A 23,045-nucleotide genomic window follows, 5' to 3' on the forward strand; every position below is an offset into this window, starting at 1 on the left:
GGAGAGAAAGAATCCCAAGTAGATTCCCAGCTAAGCATGCAGCCACGAGGGGCTCAGTCTCATGACCCTGAGAGCATGACCTGAAGAGAAATCAAGAGTTGGATGCTTAACTGACTGAGCCATCCAGGTGTCCTGAAAGCATGAATCTTAAAAAGAAAACAAACAAAAAATAGAAATCATGAATTTTATTCATTAATTTCTTTTTTTTAAAATTTTTTTTTATTCATGACAGACACAGAGAGAGAGAGAGAGAGCTAGAGACACAGGCAGGGGGAGGACCAGGCCCCATGCAGGGAGCCCAACGTGGGTCTTGATCCCGGGTCTCCAGGATCAGGCCCCAGGCCGAAGGTGGCACTAAACCCCTGGGCCACCGGGGCTGCCCCATTAATTTATCTTAAGAGCCTGCCATAAAGTTGGCAATCAGGAAACATTTGTTGGTGAATGAGGAAAAAAATATATAACAGAAAATATTCTGAATATAGTATATGTATATAAAAATCATTATGGATTTTTTTGATGTATGCTTTACTGAACATACTGATGCATTGAAACTATTTATAAATATGTGAGTTGATAATCTGAAGATGATTTGGTACAATATTATCTTTTTAAGAAGTTGTTTCATTGGGGCAGCTGAGTGGCTCAGCGGTTTAGCGCTGCCTTCAGTCCAGGGCATGATCCCGGAGCCCTGGGTTTGAGTCCCACATCAGGCTCCCTGCGAGGAGCCTGCTTTTCCCTCTGCCTGTGACTCTGCCTCTCTCTCTGTGTGTGTCTCTGCCTCTGTGTGTGTGTGTCTCTCATGAATAAATAAATAAATAAATAATCTTTAAAAAAATGTTTCATTAAATAGAACTAAAAATTTAGTAAGTTTTGTATTCTTCTCGTCAGCTTCTAAAACCTCTTCATGCTAACAAATACACAAATAAGTACACATTCAATCTGTCTTTCAAAATCCATACTTTTGACTGTCTATTGAAACGTGATATGAATAGAAAGTAGGAATCTTTTCTTTTTTAGGCTATGTTTGCTTCCCTTTTTATCTTATTTATTGAACTACAGTTGATATACAATATTATATTAGTTTCTAGTGTACAACATAGTGATTTAATAATCCTATACAATATGCAGTGCTTACCACATAAGTGTAGTTATCACCTATAACCCTATAAAGTTATTTTTTTTAAGATTTTATTTATTTATTTATTTATGAAAGACACAGAAAGAGAGGCAGAGACACAGGCCGAAGAAGAAGCAGTTTCCATGCAAGGAGCCTGATGTGGGACTCAATCCTAAGAATCCGGGATCAGGCCCTGAACCAAAGGCAGATGCTCAACTGCTGAGCCACCCAGGCATCCCAACCCTACAAAGTTATTACAGTATTACTGACTATATTTTTGGTGATGCACATTTCATCCCTGTGACTTATTTATTTTATGACCTGAAGTCTGTACCTCTTAATCCCCTCTATTTTCCCAAATCCGTACATTCCGCCCCCCTCGGGAACCACCAGTTTGTTTTGTGTTTATAAGTTAGCTTCTGTTTTGTTTGTTCATTTGTTTTGTTTTTTACATTCCACATAAATGAAATCATATAGTATTTGTCTTTCTCTGTCTTATTTCACTTAGCATAATATCCTCTAGGTCCATCCATGTTGTTGCAAATAGCCACTTTTCATTCTCTTTTATGTCTGAGTAATATTCTATTATATCTGGTATATATGTATATAGAACACATCTTTATCCACTTATCTATTAATGGACAGTGAGATTACTTAGAATAGAGAAACATTTCAATGGTACAGTCTGCAAGTATCATCTTTACCCATCCCAGGTCCCTACTTAGAGACTTTGGGAATTTACTGAGCAGCAGGGAAACATAATTATTTTCTTAGCTTCTACCACTACCTTTTTTTTTTTTTTTAAGATTTTATTTATTTATACATGACAGACACAAAGAAAGAGGCAGAGACACAGGCAGAGGGAGAAGCAGGCTTCCTGCGGAGAGCCCAATATGGGACTCCATCCCAGGACCCCAGGATCATGACCTGAGCCAAAGGCAGAGGCTCACCCACTGAGCCACCCAGACATCCCTCTATCACTAACTTCTGTCCTCACAGATGACACTAAATTAATTGGAGTCACTGGCAGGTAACACCAAACTTCTGATTCATTAATTTAGAACACTCATCTAACTAAAAAGGACAAGCTATTTCTCTTGTGTATCTTTCTAGCATCTTTAGAATGCTGCTTTTTTTGGTTGAGCACTAGGTAGGAGAGTTGACTTGGATCTAGGAGTGATGCTGCAAAAACAATAAACTTTTAACTGCCATAAATACACTAAGTACAGTGAGACTATATAACGCTATGAAGGAGAAGCACAACTAAAGACTAAAAGAACAGCAAGCAGACTCAATTTCTCATCTCATGTTTATTCTGGACACATTATAAATTCAATTACCTGCACTATTTCAAGTTACTTCTCTTTTATTTGCCAAACATGTATACATAGCTGCATCAATGGACATTAAATATGAATGTGCTTTTTGTTCCACTTTACTCAAGTCATTGCATTAGGGTCTAAAACAGTTTTGTCTTTTATATATATAACAGTTTACACTTTAATTATTTCTTTTTTAAAGATTTTATTTATTTTTTTGAGAGAAAGAGAATGATCAGGGAGAGGAGCAGAGGAAGAGGGAGAGAGAGAACCCCAAGCAGTCTTCATGCCCAATGTGGAGCCAAACCCTGACATCATGATCTGAGCCGAAACCAAGAGTCAGATGCTTAAGCAACTGAGCCACCCAGTCCCTCCTACTTTAATTCTAATCATTTTTTCTCATCATTCAATTTTTGAAATATATTTAAGTAAATTGTGGGTTTACATTAACTTCATTAACTTTATTTTTTCCTTCAGTGAATATTTATTGCTTACTATGTGCAAGAATATCAAAAATTATTCCTACAACATGCTAAATGACTGCTTATTTAGCATTGGGAGCTAATTTAAGAGTAAATTGCAGCCCAGCAGCTTATGGTTTTATAAATAAGGTCTGCTAATTCAAGCCCTGTTTAGGAGGAATAGTAATTTATGTCATTTATATACAGCCTATACACTATTTTCAAGAGAAAAGTTTGGTAAACAATTTATTTGCAAAGCTGAGTTAATATAGATTTCTATATGTCTACTACATACAGAAGCTACAAGAAGGAATAGACCTTTCTTATATAAATGAAAACATTTTTCCAACACTTTAATACTCAAAGTAACAAAGTTTATAAATTCTGCCAGTGTTCTCATTTAAATTTCTTCTGCTGAAGAATGGAAAACAAATTTCTTTTTTTCTTTTTTTTTTTTTAAGATTTTATTTTATTTACTCATGAGAGATACAGAGCGAGAGAGAGAGAGAGAGAGAGAGAGAGAGAGAGGCAGAGACACAGGCAGAGAGAGAAGCAGGCTCCATGCAGGGAGCCCGACATGGGACTCGATCCCAGGTCTCCAGGATCACGCCATGGGCTGCAGGCGGCGCTAAACCGCTGCACCACCGGGGCTGCCCTGGAAAGCAAATTTCTAAAAAAAAGACAATATAATTGTTCCAAGGTATCCAGTTTAATTTTTACCTCTATACTGAAATAGCCTCTGTCCACATAGTCACCCAGAAAGAGGTAGCGCGTGTTACTAGGTGATCCCCCAACTTCAAACAACTTCATCAGGTCAAAGAATTGTCCATGAATGTCACCACAAACTAGGAAAAAGGACACAAGGTGAGGTGAAAAATTGTATCTTATAAGAGAAGGGCAGTACACCAATAAGATCACAGTTTAACTTTTAACTTAAATCACTTTAGCTTTTGACTGGATTGTTCTATAATTGTAGTCAATCTACCAATACTGGAAATATTAGGTATTTTAAATTGTATTTCTTCGACGAACAAACATACTGAACAATCCCTAAGACTATTTCATAATTCCTAGAAAGATTATCATACATCTTAGTTGGTTATTTGTAATAATTTCTCAAATTTGCTGCTGTGCAAACACTTCTCTTACCCGTGATTGGAGCCTCTACTTCTATCATGGTCTTCTCTTGTCTCAGGATGGCAGCCCCATCATTGATTATCTTTAATGCTACTTCCTCTTCCAGTCGCCCTTCCTTCACCAAATGGTTTTTCAAAACATCAATTTTAGGCTTCCCATTCTCAAATACTTCCTTCAAAGTAAGCCGTTGGGTTGGAGGAAAGGGAACAGCTAGAAAGAGAGGAAAAGTAATTTAAAATACTTAAACGTAGAGAGAACTGTGAACCCATTTCTTTTACGTAACAAATTATACCTAATACATCACTATGATTTCACAACCACAGCACTAGAATTTTATGGGGAAAGAAATCTAAGATACTGTATGTTACAGATGATAGACTCTAATTTTTAAAAAAGCCACAGTTAAAGTGTTTAAAAGATGTATGTGTGGGACGCCTGGGTGGCTTAACGGTTAAGTGTCTGCCTTCAGCTCAGGGCATGATCGTGGAGTGCCAGGATCGAATCCCACACCAGGCTCCTGCCTGGAGCCTGCCTCTCTCTCTCTCTCTCTCCCCCTGCATCTTTCATGAATAAATAAATAAAATCTTAAAAAAAAAAAAGAAATCAACACTAAAGGGCATTTATTTTTCCAATGAACTGACATAATGGAACTGTTTTAAAAGTCTGACTTCAGCTCCTGATCGGGTAATGAATCATAGTTGTACACTTTATTATGAAAAAGCAGTTGCTTAAAATATTACTGATAGCAAGCATATCACTAACTGAATGGAGCTGTTCCTCAGAATTACTTGTTACAGTGACACAGCATAAACTCGAGAATACCAGATAAGGAAGGTCTAGCTGTGTTTTCTAATCTGGAAATGCTAAAAGATAACTTCAGTTTATGTCTGATATAAAGTTCATGTAATATCATGGTGAACTAGCAACTTTAACAGGAAAAAAATTTTTGACTTTAAAATTGGCCATCGGGATGCCTGGGTGGCTCAGGGGTTGAGCGTCTCCCTTTAGGTCAGGGTATGATCGTGGAGTCCTAGGATCGAGTGCCACATCGGGCTCCCTGCTTGGAGCCTGCTTCTCCCCTTGCCTATGTCTCTGCCTCTCTGTGTGTCTCTCATGAATATTACATAAATAAATAAATCTCATTTACTTACTTCATAAGGTAGTCTACTTTAGATTATCTATGATCTAACATTCACAAGGCTATAAATTATACATTTAAAAGAAGGGCTCATTTTAATTTGTGATTTATGCCTGGTAGTTCCACTTCTAGCTTTATGCATGTGTTAAGTACCAAGATGAGGGACTCTTGGCTGGCTCAATCAGAGGAGTGAATGACTCTTGATCTTGGGGTTGGGAGATTATTTAAACAAATAAACTTTAAAAGGGGGGAGAGGCACCTGGTAGCTCAGTTGGTTATGTGTCCAACTGTTGATTTCAGCTCAGGTCCTGATTTCAGGGCTGTGATATTGAGCCCACATGTTGGGCTCTAAGATGAGTGTGGAGCCTGCTTGGGATTCTATTCCCTTCTCCCTCTCCTACCCCATAGTTTGCACATGCATGTGTGTAGTCTCACTCTTATGCTCTCTGTAAAAAAAAAAAAAAAAGAGAGAGAACCAAGTTGAAATCTATAGGCACTATAAAAATTTGAGACTTGAAAATCCTTGAAAATGGTAGTTTCACCAGGCTCTTAGCTACAACTTGACTTTTTTGGGCTATTCAGAGCTTACTGAAAAAATTATAGTAGTTATCTAACCAGCAAATATTACCTTGAAATAGGGGACCATATACATCCCAGTTTATGCAGGCAGTCGTAGATTTCCACTGCTCTCCTATCGTAATTGTTCATAGTGCCAGCTTTCACTCTCAAAAGTATTCTAATTTGCAGGTTAAATTAATTTAATTTGTGTTATTCAGGTAGAATATCAATACATTATTTTAGTAAAATAATCTACTTCTAAAATAAAACAGGTGTATCCTTGGATGGCTCAGCAGTCTAGCACCTGTCCTCCGCCCAGGGTGTAGTCCTGGAGTCCGGAGATCGAGTCCCGCATCGGGCTCCCTGCATGGAGCCTGCTTCTCTCTCTGCCTGTGTCTCTGCCTCTCTCTCTCTCTCTCTCTGTCTCTCTCATGAATAAATAAGTAAAATCTTTAAAAAATAAAACAAAAATAAGATAATGAAGATTTTTAAAATTTATTCATCTGGTGAGTCTCTACAACAGAGTGAAAGATAAGTCCTAAACAAATTTACTTAAATTTTTACTGAAGTGTATTGTAATATGGTTGTGTTTAACAATAACAACAGAGTCCTTTATAGTTTAGAGATTCTTTTTTTTTAAAGATTTATTTTATTATTTATTCATTCATTCATTCATGAGAGACAGAGTCAGAGACACAGGCAGAGGGAGAACCAGGCTCCATGCAGGGAGCCTGACGTGGGACTCGATCCCGGGTCTTCAAGATCACACCCTGGGCTGAAGGTGGCACTAAACCGCTGAGCCACCTGGGCTGCCCAGTTTAGAGATTCTTATTGAAATATCTGCAGATGAAATTATATGCTACTTGGGATTTACTTCAAAATAATGGAGGGACAGGGAATAAGCAGTGGCACAGAGGAAAAAAAAGACTGGTTTTGAGTTACTAACTGAAGCTGAGTGATATTCACTTGAAAGTTCCTCTATTGTTCTAATACATTTGAAATACTTATTTTTTAAAAGTGGAAAAATTACCAAAACTAAGGGTATAAGGTTTTTTTTTTTTTTTTTTAAGATTATTTAATTGTTTGAGAGAGAGAGAGAAAGAACATGAACAGGGGAAGGGGCAGAGGAAGAAGGAGTAGCAGACTCCCAGCTGATCAACTCTGAGGGCTTGATCCCAGGACCCTGATATCATGACCTGAACCCAAGGCAGATGCTTAACCCACTGAGCCACCCAGGCACCACAAGAGTTTAAGTCTTAGAGTAACTTTCTTTGGGGAAATTTATATGAGGTTCAATCAAGAGCTACACTTAATTTCTTGTACATAACTTCAGAGAACCTCCAGTCCTCTGAAATCTTTTTCCAGAAAAATAAAGAAACGTATTTAATCAGTCCCCTTTTCATACTTAATTTACCTCTTTTTGGTTTTCAAAGTTTTACTCTCAATTCTGGCTAGCCAACCTGCCCTTCCCCATTTTTAAATGAACCCAAAAGAAAGCCTGCTTGTTTTTAATTTACACTTTGTAAATAAAAGAAATTGGTCAACAAACTATAAACAAAATGCAATAATATAAAACCAAATATGTTGGAATTGACAAAAATGGTATTTTAATAGAGGTAGTCTCAGAGACAAGAGATCCACAGATGATATTTGACTTCTAGCAGCAGGATTATTACTACTAATAAAAATAATAATACTAAAATTCAGTTGTTTTTTAAAGATTTTATTTATTTATTTGAGAGAGAGAGAGCACAGGTGTGGTGAGGGGCAGAGGGAGAAGCAGACTTCTCACGGAGCAAGGAGCCCGATGCAGGGCTCTATCTCAGGACTCCACAATCATGACCTGAGTTGAAGGCAGATGCCCAACTGATTGAGCCACCCAGGCAGCCACCCGCCCCAATATTCAGTTGCAATCAAATAATAATTTACAAAATAGATAAACCATTTTTTCTATCATATAATTTACGTAAGGAAAGGTGACAACAACCTAAAGAACTCTTAAATTTAGAAAGGTATTTTTTCTTTCTCTCAAATTCTTCAGTTGCAATTTACTTAAAACAAGTAAACAAGTCACTTAGTTAAATGAAAATGAAAGCAAGGTTGAAATGGATCAAGGGGATTATGCCCAGCTAAGAGAAATGGGACACAGCTGATCCAGGAACACTAAGAGGCATTAAGACTGGCTTGAGACAACATGCATAACAGAAAGTTCCAGAAGAGTCCTAAGTTTTTAGCTAAGGGCAAATAAAATCAATTTCCTTCAAATCAGAAGAAAAGAATCTTCCACTTTAAAGGAGTGGGTCCTATCTCCCTTCAAGTTATTAGCTATGTTTAAAAGCCCTGAATGCCATCTTCCTTTATTAGATAGTTATATACACATTATTATTAAGGTTGATTCGTAGAAGAGTGGGAACAGCCATCATCCTGAGAAGACTAAAGGAAATCTAGCTAAGTTTGGTCATGAAAAGAAATAGCGGGAACTTTCTGATTAAACTTTAAACCTCAAAAAAAATAAAATAAAATAAAACAAAATAAACTTTAAACCTCTATTTTCAAAAAACAAGCCCCAGGTACAGTGACCATGTGTCTGAGTATGTGTATTAAGATATTCTCAGATTATTTATCTTGCCCTAATGTGATTCAGTAGTGTCCTCTTTTACTCTCAAGTATCCTGATTTAAATCACCTACCCAAAAACAATATTCACCAGAATCAGCTGGGATGTTTGTTTAGAATGTAAATTCTTGGGTCTCAGACTGGTAGAATTAAAATTTGGAGGGATCCTGCACAGGCATTTGCATCATTAACAGGTGTCCCAGGGGATTTCCCTCTGCCAGTGTCTCTGCCTCTCTCTCTCTCTTTCTGTGTCATGAATAAATAAAATCTTAAAAAAAAAAAAAAAAGAAGAAGAAGAGAGGATCACTAGTAGTGTTTCTCAAACTATCTGTGGGAAGTGCCTCACTCCATCCTCCAACTTGTCAAAACCTGTACTTTGTAAAATGCAATAAAAATAAATTACTGGAAAAACGACCACATGCTTAGATGTTGTGCCAATGTCAAATTACTATTTAAGTTTTTTAATGCTCAATTTCTATACTTCTTGAAGTTAATAACAGGTTGTAAACTGACACTGATCCATGGACCACACTTTGTGTTAACACTGGTTTGGATAAACAAGGATTTAGGGGAACAAGAATAGGACTAAAGTCAAAACTTGAATATTATGTATGTATCCATCTTTTTTTTTTTTTACATTTTTTTTAAGATTTTATTTATTTATTCATGAGAATACACAGAGAGAAAGAGAAAGGCAGAGACACAGGCAGAGGGAGAAGCAGGCTCCATACAGGGAGCCCGACGTGGGACTCGATCCTGGGTCTCCAGGATCACGCCCCGGGCTGAAGGCGGCACTAAACCCCTGAGCCACCCGGGGGCTGCCTTGTATCCATCTTTAAGCCAGAGTTTGGAGATTTTATTATGTCTAATGTATACATAGGAGGATTTTCAGCTGACTTCACTATTCACTTCACAGTGCTGAATGATAATCTTTTCTTAGAACCCAAGTCTGATAAGTTCATTTCCAACTGTTCTTAATGACACACAGGATTTCACTAACAAAAAATTCAACAAAACACTATGACTATACAAGCAGACGAACAACCTCAACTTTTAGCTTATCCCTGCCTTAAACTATGAAGTATATAAACTGTAACACAAGAGTTTTAGTTCTTGAATCTTTTCAAATTATAAACAAACTACTCAACACCAAGCACTGAAGTTTCCCTTCTTTCTGAGGCTGTATGTTACCTCTTTAAACACTCCATTTATGGTCATACTTCCAAAATGTCTTGACACAATTTTTCAAATTTCAAAGAAAATGTACTTAAGTGATTTTCAAGGCTAATAGTAATTCCAGACATTTCATTTGTTCAAAAAATTAAACTAGGCATTTTTAAATGAAAGAATCAAAATGTCATTAGTGTCAGCTCTCAATTTACTGCTTTATTGATTATATCATATCATAAATTGAGGGGAAGTTGTCCCTTCATCTTTAATATAGGTCTATTATTGGATAAACTACAATCTTTACCAATGAGAAAGGAGAGTTACTAGAGGGATCGAAGGGTCTCAAAATACAAGCACGGAGTTAAAAAAAATGACTATGAGCCAAAAGATGACTTTATCCAGAAATGCAATAATTTGGGGATTCTAAAACTACAGTACTTTTTTTTTTGAAGAGTAGAGGAGGTCCTTGTTATTCAAAGAAGATCAGTACTAAAAAAAGGCCACTTAGAGGGGCGCCTGAGTGGCTCAGTTGGTTAAGCATCTGTCTTTGGCTCAGGTCATAATCTTCAGGGTCCTGGGACTGAGCCCCACATCAAGCTCCCTGCTCAATGGGGAGTCTGCTTCTCCCTCTTCCTCTACCAACCCCCCCCCCCCCCCCCCCCGCTTGTTCTCTCTCCCTGTCTCTCAAATAAATGAATAAAATCTTTTTAAAAAAGAGGCAGCCCGGTGGCTCAGCGGTTTAGTGCTGCCTGAAGCCCAGGGCATGATCCTGGAGACCTGGGATCGTGTCCCCGCTCAGGCTCCCTGCGGGGAGCCTGCTTCTCCCTCTGCCTGTCTCTCTCTCTCTCTCTCTGTCATGAATAAATAAAATCTTAAAAAAAAAAAAAAGTCACTGCTCTGACCTCTACTGACTGAGCCAGCTAAGTGCCCCTGGTTCATTCTACCTTTAAAATATACTTTAAATTTGGAGACTCTCCAGCCAGTCCTCATTCGTGCTGGAAGCACAATGTACCCATTCTAACAGATGTGAGATGATGTCTTAACTGTGGCTTTAATTTGCATTTCCCTGATCATTAGTGATGCCAAGCAGCTTTTCAAGTACCTGCTGATCTTCTGCATGTCTTCTTTGGAAAAAAATCTATTTAGCTCCTTTCCGATTTTGTTAATCAGACTATTCGCTTGTTTTTGCTATTAAGTTGTACAAGTGGCAGCCCCGGTGGCTCAGCGGTTTGGTGCCTGCCTTCAGTCCTGGGCCTGATCCTGGGGACCCAGGATGGAGTCCCACATCAGGCTCCCGGCATGGAGCCTGCTTCTCCCTCTGCCTGTATCTCTGCCTGTGTCTCTGCCTCTCTCTTTCTGTCTCTCAAGAATAAATAAAACCTTAAAAAAAAAAAAGTTGTACAAGTTTGTTACCTATCAGATACATGATTTATAAATATTCTCTCCCATTACATATAGGTTTTCTTTTTGTTGATTGCTTTTGTTATGCAAAAGCATTTTAGTTTGATATAGTTCCACTTATTTTGTTTGCTTTTCGATCCTATGCTTCTGGTGTCAAGTCCAAAAAATCATTGCCATAACCAAGGTCAAGGAGCTTTTCCTTGTGTTTCCTTCTAGAAATTTTATGGCTTCAGGTCTCAAATTTAATTCATTTAAACAGGGATGACTGGGTGGCTCAGTGGTTGAGCATCTGCCTTCGGCTCAGGGCGTGATCCTGGAGTTGTGGGATCAAGTCCCACACTGGGCTCCCTGCATGGAGCCTGCTTCTCTCTCTGCCTCTCTCTCTCTTCTCTCTGTGTCTCTCATGAATAAATAAAATCTTTAAAAATAAAAAAAATAAAATGGATTAAGTTTAAATGAATTATTTTTTTTTCAAAGATTTTATTTATTTATTCATGAGACACAGGGAGAGAGAGAGAGGCAGAGACACAGGCAGAGGGAGAAGCAGGTTCCATGTGGGGAGCCCGATGTGGGACTCGATCCGGGGTCTCTAGGATTGCGCCCTGGGCCGAAGGCGGTGCTAAACCGCTGAGCAACCCGGGCTGCCCGAAACTTAATCCATTTTAATCCATTATGAGTTAATTTTGTGAGTGGTAAAAGATAGGAATCTAGTTTCGTTCTTCTGCATGTGGTTATCCAGTTTTCCCAATACCATTTAATGAAGAGGCTATCCTTCCCCCATTGTATTTCTTGGAGCCCTTATCAAATTATTAGTTGACTGTACATGCAAGGGTTTATTTTTGGGCTCCTGATTCTGTTCCACTGGTCTGTGTGTCTATTTCTATGCCAGTACCATACCATTTTGACTACTTACAGGTTTGTAGTATGTTTGAAATCACCCGTGGGGAACCCAGTGTGGGACTCAATCCCAGGACCCCAAGATCATGACCTGAGCCAAAGGCAGATGTTCAATCACTGAGCCACCCAGGTGCCCTAGGGGATATATTATATATTTAACTATTTTCTTACTGATGGTTATGCTATTTCCAAAAAATTTATAGTCATAAATTATACGGTAGTGAAAATTCTTATATATATGTCCTTGTCCAAATCTGATTATTTCCCTACAACAGATGTTTAAAACTTGCATATAATTATTTACTGTTGTATAACAAATTACCCAAAACTTAGTGGCTTTCTTCTTCCTTTTCACTTTTTAGAGATGGGGGAGGGGCAGAGGGGGAGACAGAATCTTGAGCAGGCTCCATGCTCAGCGCAGAGCTGATGTGGGGCTTGATCTCACAACCCTGAGACAAAATCAAGAGCTAGACACTTATCTACTAAGCCACTCAGGCACCCCAAAACTTAGTGGCTTTAAAACAATAATAGTTATTGTTATCTCTCACAGATTCTGTGGACCATGAATTTAGACAGTGGAAACAGTGGGGCTGACTTGTTTCTCCTCCATAATGTCCGGGGCTGCAGTGGATACTTGACAGCCAGGAGCTGGAATCATCTGAAAGCTCACCCACTCACTCATCCAATGGTTAACGACTATTGCCTGAGGCTTAGCTCAGGTTTTCAATGAAATTATCTACAAGTGGCCTGCTCATATGACTGAATTCTAAGAACATGGATCTCAAGATAAAGAAAAAGGCAGGAGGAACCTGTATTCTTTTTATATTCTAGTCTCAGAAGTCACATCATATCATTTCTACCACACTCAACTGGTTGGAGCAGTCACAAGTCTTCCCAAATTCAAGGGGATAGGAAATGGATTCCACCTATTGATGGAGAGTGGCAAAATTCTGTGAGTATGTGAGACTAGAAATACTGCTGTGGCCATTACTTGAAAAAGAGAATCTGGGGATCCCTGGGTGGTTCAGCATTTAGCACCTGTCTTCAGCCCAGGGTGTGATTATGGAGTCCGAGGATTGAGTCCTGCATCTCCTGCATCGGGCTCCCTGCATGGAGACTGCATCTCTCTCTGCCTGTGTCTCTGCCTCTCTCTTTCTCTGTGTGTCTCTCATGAATAAATAAATAAAATCTTAAAAAAAAAAAGAAAAAAAAGAAAAAGAATCTGTCATACTTTCTCTATTTCAAAGGGGAAAAGTCACCAATGCCTCTAATGATACCTTTATTTTACTTTATTTATTTACTTGTCAGAGAAAGAGAGAGAAAGCACACAAGCAAGGGGAACAGCAGGCAGAGAGAAGCAGGCTCCCCGCTGAGCAAGGAGCCCAATGCAAGGCTCAATCCCAGGACTCTGGGATCATGACCTGAGCCAAAGGCAGATACTTAACCAACTGAGTTACTCAGGTGTCCTTTAAATTCGAGTCCTTTTTAAACAGTCTGTCCTATATTCTCCAGGCTATTATCAAATGAGAATATTTATTCACTTATTATAGGGAAAACATTAAAGTAGATAATTCCCAAATGTTTCAAAAAAATTTAGGGTACTGTATTAGAAGTTGCATAAACTGTTTTCTGATTTGCTAGTTGTTAAAAAACAAATCAGGATTTTTAAATAAAAAAGATAAAAATGCAAAAATAAACTATTGATATAAGGTGAACATTTTACAAATACTTGATTCAAAATAAAATGTCAATGGGGATCCCTGGGTGGCTCAGCAGTTTAGCGCCTGCCTTCAGCCCAGGGTGTGATCCTGGGGTCCCGGGATCAAGTCCCATGTCAGACTCCTGCATGGAGCCTGCTGCTCCCTCTGCCTGTGTCTCTGCCTCTTTCTCTCTCTCTCTATGTCTCTCATGAATACATAAATAAAATCTTTAAAAATAAAAAAATAAATAAAAAAAATAAAATGTCAAGTTCTCAGTTTAAAATGAAGATGTCATGGTACTAAAGATTTTCAAGTCCAGCTTTATTCACTTTCAACCTAGATCCAGAAGTCCAGGTTGATTTCAAGATTATATAACTCTGAGATCAAACTTAACAGAAACTCTCTTGATATGGTTGATGACCACATCCAAATTACATTCTGGACACTCTGCAAGAAAAATTACATAACAAAATATCTGTCTTTACCTCTCCCCTCTCTTCAAAAGTAAAAGTATAGCAAGTAATAATCTATTTTATTGTCGAGCAACTCAAAAAATGATTTTCTGTATTCTTTAAAAATTCACATAGCAAGGGGCACCTGGGTGGCTTAGTTGGTTCAGTGTCTGCCTTCAGCTCAGGTCATGATCTCAGGGTCCTGGGATAGAGCCCTATATCGAGCTCTCTGCTCAACGGCAAGTCAGCTTCTCCCTCTCCTTCTGCCCCTTCCCACCATTTGTGCTCTCTCTCTTAAATAAATAAATAAAATCTTTTTAAAAAATTCACACACACACACACACACACACACACACATACACACAAACATAAAAAAATAAATAAAAAAAAATAATAATAAAGTAAAAAATTCACATAGCAAGAGGGGTACCTGGGTGGTTAAGCAGCCTACTCTTGATTTCAGCTCAGGTCATGATCTCAGGAACATGGGATTGAGCCCTGAGTCGGGCTTCACTCAGCTCAGTCTGCTTGTCCCTCTTGCTCTGGTCCTCCCCCTGCTTGCATGCTCACTCTCTCCCTCTCTCAAATAAATAAAATCGTAAAAAAAAAAAAAAAAAAAAAAAAAAAAAAAAAATTCACCTAGTAAGAGAGCCCAGTCTACCAGTATTTCAAAAGAAAGACAGTGCACTGAGGTTTGATATTAGTCTGTACCTTCAGCTGAGACATTTTGGCATGATAGTCAGTATAAGAAACCAGGAGGGGACATAAGATACAGTACTCTGTTTTACTAAATCTAGAATGTTCTTTTCAGACCTCTTTTTGGGGGGTGGTGCCTGGGTGGCTCAGTTGGTTAAGCCTTTGACTCTGGTTTTCGGCTCAGGTCATGATCTTGGGTCATGAGATCCAACCGCATCAGGGCTCCAGCTCAAGAGTCTGCTTGAGATTCTCTCCCTCCCCTTCACCCTTCGCCCCTCCCCCTGCTTGCACATGCATGCTCTCTGTAAGATAAAAAAAAAATTTTTTTTTTTTTTAAAGACCTCTTTTTGGGCAGCCCGGGTGGCTCAGCGGTTTAATGCCACCTTTGGCCCAGGGCACAATCCTGGTGTCCCGATCAAGTCCCATGTCAGGTTCCCTGCATGGAGCCTGCTTCTCCCTCTACCTGTGTCTCTGCCTCTCTCTCTCTCTCTCTCTCTCTCTCTCTCTCTCGAATAAAAAAAAAAAAAAAAGAAAAAGACCTCTTTTAGGGGCATGTGGCTGGCTCAGTTGGAAGAGCATATGACTTGATCCCAGGATCAAGTTTGAGCCCACATTGGGTGTAGAGATTACTTAATAAAAATAATAAAAAGGGGGACCTGGGTGGCTTAGTGGTTGAGCATCTGCCTTCAGCTCAGGTCATGATACCAGGGTCCTGGGATCGAGTCCCACATCGGGCTCCCCACAAGGAAGCCTGCTTCTCCCTCTGCCTGTGTCTCTGCTTCTGTGTCTCTCATGAATAAATTTTTCAAAAAAAAAATTTTTTTTAATAAAAAAAAGACCTCTTTTCAAAGCCATTTTCTTCTCTTGAGCAACTTGTCCCCCAATAGGGATGCCAGAGCCAGTGCATCTTGTGCCAAGGAATAAGACCGAAGAGCCAATGGAAATGTGCTATCCTTCGCCCATTGATGCTAATAATAAACAGTGAAAACTCAACTGTCAGGGACCCTTGAGGACTGAGTCAATTTAGATAGACCATGGAATTTTGTTTTGTTTTTTTTACTATTTCATTAAATATTGATTATGAACCTATATCAATACATATTTTTTAAAAGATTTTATTTATTTATGAGAGACACAGAGGGAGAGAGGCAGAGACACAGGCAGGAGGAGAAGCAGGCTCTCTGCAAGGAGCCCAATGTGGGACTCGATCCTGGATCCCGGGATCATGCACTGAGCCGAAGGCAGAAGCTCAACCACTGAGCCACCCAGGTGTCCCTATCAATACGTATATACACACAAATATATACATACATACATATGTACAATTTTGAATAGAAGAAACATTTATAAATCTAAAACTCATACAGAATAGTAATTTTTATTTTTAGTTTTAGTTTTTTAAAATATTTATTTTAGAAAGAGAGAGCACACATGTACAGCGTGGAGAGGGAGAAAAAGAATCCCAAGCAGGCTCCCCTTTGAGCACAGAACCTGACATGGGGATCAATCCCATGACCCTGAGATCATAACCTGAGCCAAAACAGAGTCAGATGCCATAACAACTGAGCCACCCAAGTGCCCCAGTGAAGTCATTTTTAAAGATTAGGATACAAAAAACTCTACCAGGCAATATATAATATGTCAAATGCCTCTTACATAATATCCACAAGTGTTCCAGTGTTAACTCTACTTAAAAATAAATCCACACAATAGGATCTAAACTGTGATTAAAGAATACATTAGAAAAGGTACTAAGGAAATATATCCAAGTATTAGTGATGAGTAACAAGATTCTAAATTATTTTATTCTTCTTACTTTCCTATTTTTTTTTAACTTTTCCAATGACTGTATTACTTTGATAATTAGTGAAAAAATACACTTAAGTCAGTATAATTATTTCATACACCCTGTGATTATAATGATATTCTCTTTCCTTTTAAAAATATTTTATTTATTTACTTGAGAGAGAGTGATATCATGAGCAAGGGGGAAGGAGGCAGAAGCAGATTCCCCGCTGAACAGGGAGCCCAATGAGGGTCCCAGGACCCTGAGACCATGACCCAAGCAAAAGGCAGATGCTCAACCCACTGAGCCACCCAAGCACCCTACAATGATATTCTTTTAATTGAACAATAAAAACTGGAAGAAAATGATGAAAAGTAGTAGAAGGAAGGGACGCCTGGATGGCTCAGCGGTTGAGTGCCTGTCTTCTGCCCAGGGCGTGATCCTGGAATCCCAGGATCAAGTCCCACATCAGGCTCCCTGCATGGAGCCTGCTTTTCTTTCTGCCTATGTCTCTGTCTCTCTCTGACTCTCCCATGAATAAATAAAATCTTTAAAAGAAAAAAAATAGTATAAGGAAGAGTGTTTGGGGATCCCTGGGTGGCACAGCGGTTTAGCACCTGCCTTTGGCCCAGGGCACAATCCTGGAGACCCGGGATCGAATCCCACGTAGGGCTCCCGGTGCATGGAGCCTGCTTCTCCCTCTGCCTGTGTCTCTGCCTCTCTCTCACTGTGTGCCTACCATAAATAAATAAAAATTAAAAAAAAAAAAAAGGAAGAGTGTTTGGACTACAGGTGGTTTTGTTTTGTTTTTTTCTATCTGCTTTGCCCTACATTCTAGTTTATTTCACATTTTTGTAAACTTTATTCAAATAAAAGTAACAGATGCAAAAAAAAAAACACAACAATCCCATTTGCAATAACCTTCCATATGGTAATCAGTTTTATACCTAAATACTTTTCTTAGATCAGTAGAGCTATATCCCGAACTGACTCTTATGAGTAACACTGAAAAATTCAACCTCAAACTTACGTTACACCTATAAACCACCAAGAGTTACTAAGATGACACACAGGCTTATGCTTCAGAGGATTAAAAAGACACTATGATAGGCAGGAGGTAGGCCCCCAAGATTTCTGGCCTATGATATATACACATCTTCTCCCAGTTATATCATCAAACAATAATGTAGGTACTGCTGTGAAGGAAATCTGCAAACATAATTAAGGTCCCAAATCAGGTGACCTTTAAATATAATTATCCAAGTGGGCCTGATCTAATCATATGACACCTTTAAATCTGGATCTAGAGATAATATATGTAATATTTCATGGATTTGAAGCATGAGAGATTTCATTTGCAAGTTCCACATTATTGGCTTGAAGATAGAGGGGACCATGTAGCAAGGAATACAGGCAATTTCTAGGAGTGCCCTGGTTGACAGACAGCCAGCAACAAATATGCAGTCAAATGCTCTACCACTGAGCTATACCCCCTGCCAGCAACAAATATGGATTTCATTACTACCACCATGATGAATTGCCAACAACCTCAATGAGCTTAAAAGCAGATTCTTGGGATGCCTGGGTGACTCAGCGGTTGATCCCAGGATGCCTGGATCGAGTCCCATGTCGGGCTCCCTACACAGAACCCGCTTCTCCCTCTGTCTATATCTCTGCCTCTCTCTGTGTTTCTCATGAATAAATAAAGAAAATCTTAAAAAAAAAAAAAAAAAAAGGCAGATTCTTCCCCAGAAACTCCACATGAAAACAGCCTGTTTGGGCACTTTGATTTCAGCCTTTGAGACCACCATGAGCAGGGAAGTCCATGCCATGATTGGACTTTTGACCCACAAAATTTTGAGCTAAAAATTGGTTGCTGTTTTTAACCACTGAGTTGTGACACAGGAATAAAAAACTAATGCAGAATTCTTGAAGTCAAAATTCTTTTCTAAGGCCTTTCAACAATTACAAATACAGTGTTAAATACACAAGAAACTAACATAGGCTGTCTCTTAGAATTGCAACAGAAGCCACAACTTGTAACTGTGCTATGATTCATAAAACAGATAAACTGAACCAAACCAAACCAAACCAAACCACAACATGTATCACAGACTATCTTAAGCTCAAACTGTTTTTTTCTCATTTTTCTCCTTTATCTATTCAACCCATCCCCCCACCTACCTCCTCTCTGGCAATCACGTTTGTTCTCTGTTCTTTTGTTTGTTCATTTGTTTTGCTTTTTAGATTCCACATATAAGTAAAATGATATGGTATTTGTCTTCTTTTTGGGGGGAGGTATTTATCTTTCACTGTCTGGCTTATTTCACTTAGCATAATATCCTTTAGGTCCATTCGTGTTGTCTCAAACGGCAAGATCTCATTTCTTTTTTATGGCCAAATAATATTCCAGTGTGCACACCCCACATCTTCTTTATCCATTCATCTATTAATGGACACTTAGGTTTAGAGTGCTTACATATCCTGGCTACTGTAAATATGCTGCAATAAACATAGGGATACATATATCTTCAAATTGGTGTTTTCATTTTCTTTGGATAAATACCAGTAGAATTACTGGATCATATGGTATTTCTATTTTTAACTTTTTGAGGAACCTCCATTCTGCTTTCCTTAGTGGTTATACCAATTTACATTCCCACCAACAGTACACAACGGTTCCCTTTTCTCTACATCCTTGTCAACTCTTGTTATTTATTCTTTTTTTTTTCTTTTAATTTTAACCATTCTGACAGGTATGAGGTGATATTTCATTGTGGTTTTTTGACTTCCATTTCCCTGATGATCAGTGATGTTGAAGCATTTTTTCATGTGTCTGTTGGCCACCTGTATGTGTTCTTTGGAAAAATGTCTATTCAGGTCCTCTGCCCATCTTTTTAAAAATTTATTTATTCATGAGAGACAGAGAGAGAGAGGCAGAGACCCAGACAGAGAGAAAAGCAAGCTCCATCAGAGAGCCTGATGTGGGACTCGATCCCGGGTCTCTAGGATCACGCCCTGGGCCGAAGGCAGGTGCCCAACTGCTGAGCCACTCAGGCGTCTCTTCTGCCCATTTTTTAATCAGATTTTTTTTTTTTTTTTTTGGTGTTGAATTCAAACTCTTTTTTAACACCAAACTTCAAATTCATATGTTCCAAGGTAAGGCCTCACACAAACTGATTTAATAGTTAACTGCACAGACACTAGATCTAATCTTCTCTGTACTAGAATCTCATGAGTTCTAGCAACTCATCTAGTGTACAAATTCTAATCAATCCTTGCTCAGATTACAAACTTCCACCCTAAAATCTAACAACAGTCCCTAATCTAACAACAAACCTGCTAATCCTTGATGAGCAGGTTTTCCTAACTGTTCCCCCTTTTGAGAAGACTCCTCATTCCTCTGGTTCTCTGCTTGTTGTAGGAAGTTAAATAAAGCTAACTAACTTTTTTTTAACTACAAATAAATCCTTGATGATCACTGGTAGGTGGTTTATGGGTATCCTACTATTTAACAACTGGCATTTCCACTAAGATTCAGTTGACCCCTTTGTTTCTGGGGAGACCTATGACTTTGTCATAGTGTGCATGTATGTGACCACTTGATTTCTCAGCTGTTCAAGGCCATTCTGCCTGCAATAGTGAGGTATCTGAGCTTCAGTGATTTTGTTGAGCACTTCAGGATCAAGGTAAAAGTTGGGTCCTCTGACTATAAGTCTTACCAGATTATGCTGTTCATGAATGAAATTTGGCTTCTACCTAGTTAATAACATTCCTATCGTCTGTCTGCTTGTTGAATATCTTTATTTAAGTAAGCTCTACACCCAGCATGGAGCTTGAACTCATGGCCATGAGATCAAGAGTCACATGCTCTACCGACTGATCCAGGCAGGCACCCCTTGTTCAGTAACTTGAGTGTCATTCATCTCTAAAAGGAAGTCCATAGCACAGGACAAATTCAGTCCTAATAAGCCTATCTTCCAGCCAGCTCCAAAAGCTGACACGTTCAGGTCTCACCAGACCAGCATCTTTACATAAACTTTGTATTGAGTCATGTTTTCTAAAACTTCTTAAGGACTTTCCTTAGTCCTTATAATCTTGAGATATGTTTTACTTAGTTCTGAACTTGGAGCTGAGGTTCTGACAAGTTCTCAACTAATGAAAGCTGATCTTGAGTATCACTTCCTGTTTTCTACAAAAGCACCATCCTTACATCCAATCTTACTGCAGGTCACATAAGAATTTTCTTAGTCTATATCTGTGTCCACTCCGTGCCTCCTCTATATACTTCCTTCATGCTTTCAGATGATGAATATAACCCAACAAATGGCATAATTTCACTAAAAAAAATTCTGAATTGGAGCAGCCCGGGTGGCTCAGCGGTTTAGCACTGCCTTCAGTCCAGAGCATGATCCTGGAGACCCAGGATCGAGTTCCACATCAGGCTCTCTGCACGGACCCTGCTTCTCCCTCTACCTATGTCTCTCTCATGAATAAATAAATAAAATCTTTAAAAAAAATTCTGAATTATAAACATCCTCTTAGGGAACTATTGACACAAACAAGATTGTTTGAGAGGTACCTTAAAAGAAAAAGGTGGAGTGTCTAGGTGTCACATGAGTTGGTTAAGTGACTGACTCTTGATATTGGTTCAGGTTATGATCTCAGGGTCATAAGATGGAGCCCAGAATCAGACTTCTTGTCTGCTTGAGATTCTCTCCCTCTCCTCCACCCCGCTCCTGCACTCATTCTAAAAATAAATAAATCTTTAAAAAGAAAATTAAAAAAAGAAACAATTTTGACTATTCAACGGTATTCACTCCTTAACATGGGGAAATTTCTAAATACAATTCAAATTCTAAAACTGCCTCCCTGAAAGAATTCCCAAACCCCAGGATAAAAAGGAGAAAGTTCAGGGGTACCTGGGTGGCTCAGTCAGTTAGGTGTCTGACTCTTGATTTTGGCTCAGGTCATGGTTTCAGGGACCTGAGATTGAGCCCCACGTGGGTCTCCACCCTAAGCAGGGAGTCTGCTTCTCTTCCTCTCCCTCTATCCCTGCCCCCCTGATCACAAACTCCATCATTCTCTCTTTCTAAAACAAAATGAATCTTAACAAAAGAAGAAAGTTTATTGAAAAAAATCAGCCTTGTGTAGGCCTCCCTAATGTCTATCAATTAGTCTATTCTGATGTACCTAGGAGATGCAAAGTCTGGTAAAGGCTAATTGGAATCACCCTAAAAAGAAATTAGAGATTAATCCTTTAAAAAAAAAAAAAGAAAAAAAAGAAAGGATCCCTGGGTGGTTCAGCGGTTTAGCGTCTGCCTTCGGCCCAGGGTGTGACCCCACAGTCCCAGGATCAAGTCCCACATCAGGCTCCCTGCATGGAGCCTGCTTCTCCCTCTGCTTGTGTCTCTGCCTCTCTCTCTCTCTCTGTACCTCTCATGAATAAATAAATAAAATCTTAAAAAAAAAAAATGAAAAAGGGACACCCAAGTGCCTCAGCTGGTTGAGTGTCTGCCTTCAGCTCAGGTCATGATCTCAAGGTCCCATGTTGGGCTCCCTGCTCAGTGGGGAGTCTGCTGCTCCCTCTTCTTTGCCTCTCCCCCCTGCTTGTGCTCTCTCTCTCTCTCAAGTAAATAAAAAAATCTTTAAAATAATTTTTAAAAAAAAACAATGAAAAACTTATGATTTTTAACTCTCTGGAAGTTATGAGATTACTCAAGTGGTAGGAATTTCTTTTTTTTTTTTTTAATTTTTTATTTATTTGTGATAGTCACAGAGAGAGAGAGAGAGAGAGAGGCAGAGACACAGGCAGAGGGAGAAGCAGGCTCCATGCACCGGGAGCCCAAGGTGGGATTCGATCCCGGGTCTCCAGGATCGCGCCCTGGGCCAAAGGCAGGCGCCAAACCGCTGCGCCACCCAGGGATCCCGGAATTTCTAATACCTTTAGAAATCCCCTCTCACTTGGCCCTTAACTGTAACACTGTCTTGCAGTAATACTGATTTTGAAGGAATGTAAAAGAGTATGTGTGAAGACAGGAGAATGTGAATGCATAGTATCAGATGTGTTTTTGTTTATCTAGAAATAAAGAGGATAATTTTGCCTTAAGTAAGAAATGCGTATTTTACCACCAAAAAAAGAAATGGTAATTACATAGCATTATATATTGTTAGCTAATCCTATGGTGGTAATTCATTTTGCAAAATATATAGGTGTATCAAATGAACTCATTGTACATCTTAAAATTACATGTTATATGTCAATTGTATCTCAGTAAAACTGGAAAAAAAAGTGAGAAATTTGAGAAATTGCTGTACCAAGGTGTAGAAAAAAAATTTGACACTCACTATAAAGGTAGAATGAGAATTATTACACTTTATTTGTCTGGGTTTGTAATAGCTACCATAAAAAAAAGAATTTGAAGGTAGAAATAAAACATGTTAAAAAAATTTTTTTTACATTTATTTATGATAGTCCCACAGAGAGAGAGAGAGAGACAGAGACAGAGACATAGGCAGAGGGAAAAGCAGGCTCCATGCACCGGGAGCCCGATGTGGGATTCGATCCCGGGTCTCCAGGATCACGCCCTGGGCCAAA

General features: G+C 38.9%; 1 protein-coding gene across 8 annotated transcripts in view; it reads right to left on the minus strand.

Moving 5' to 3' along the window:
- Nucleotides 1-23,045, minus strand: part of PPP3CC (protein phosphatase 3 catalytic subunit gamma) — a 110,723-nt gene that overhangs the window by 61,730 nt on the left and 25,948 nt on the right. For all 8 annotated transcript variants that reach the window (XM_049100939.1, XM_035717186.2, XM_025463132.3 and 5 more), the window contains 2 exons: nucleotides 4,047-4,244; nucleotides 3,618-3,742 (listed from right to left, as the gene is read on the minus strand). In XM_049100939.1, coding sequence (XP_048956896.1) covers nucleotides 3,618-3,742; nucleotides 4,047-4,244 — 323 coding nt within the window. Of the gene's footprint in view, nucleotides 1-3,617; nucleotides 3,743-4,046; nucleotides 4,245-23,045 lie in introns of those variants that run through there.

The sequence above is a fragment of the Canis lupus genome, chromosome 25 (genome assembly GCF_003254725.2).
Source record: "Canis lupus dingo isolate Sandy chromosome 25, ASM325472v2, whole genome shotgun sequence".
Lineage (NCBI taxonomy): Eukaryota > Metazoa > Chordata > Mammalia > Carnivora > Canidae > Canis > Canis lupus.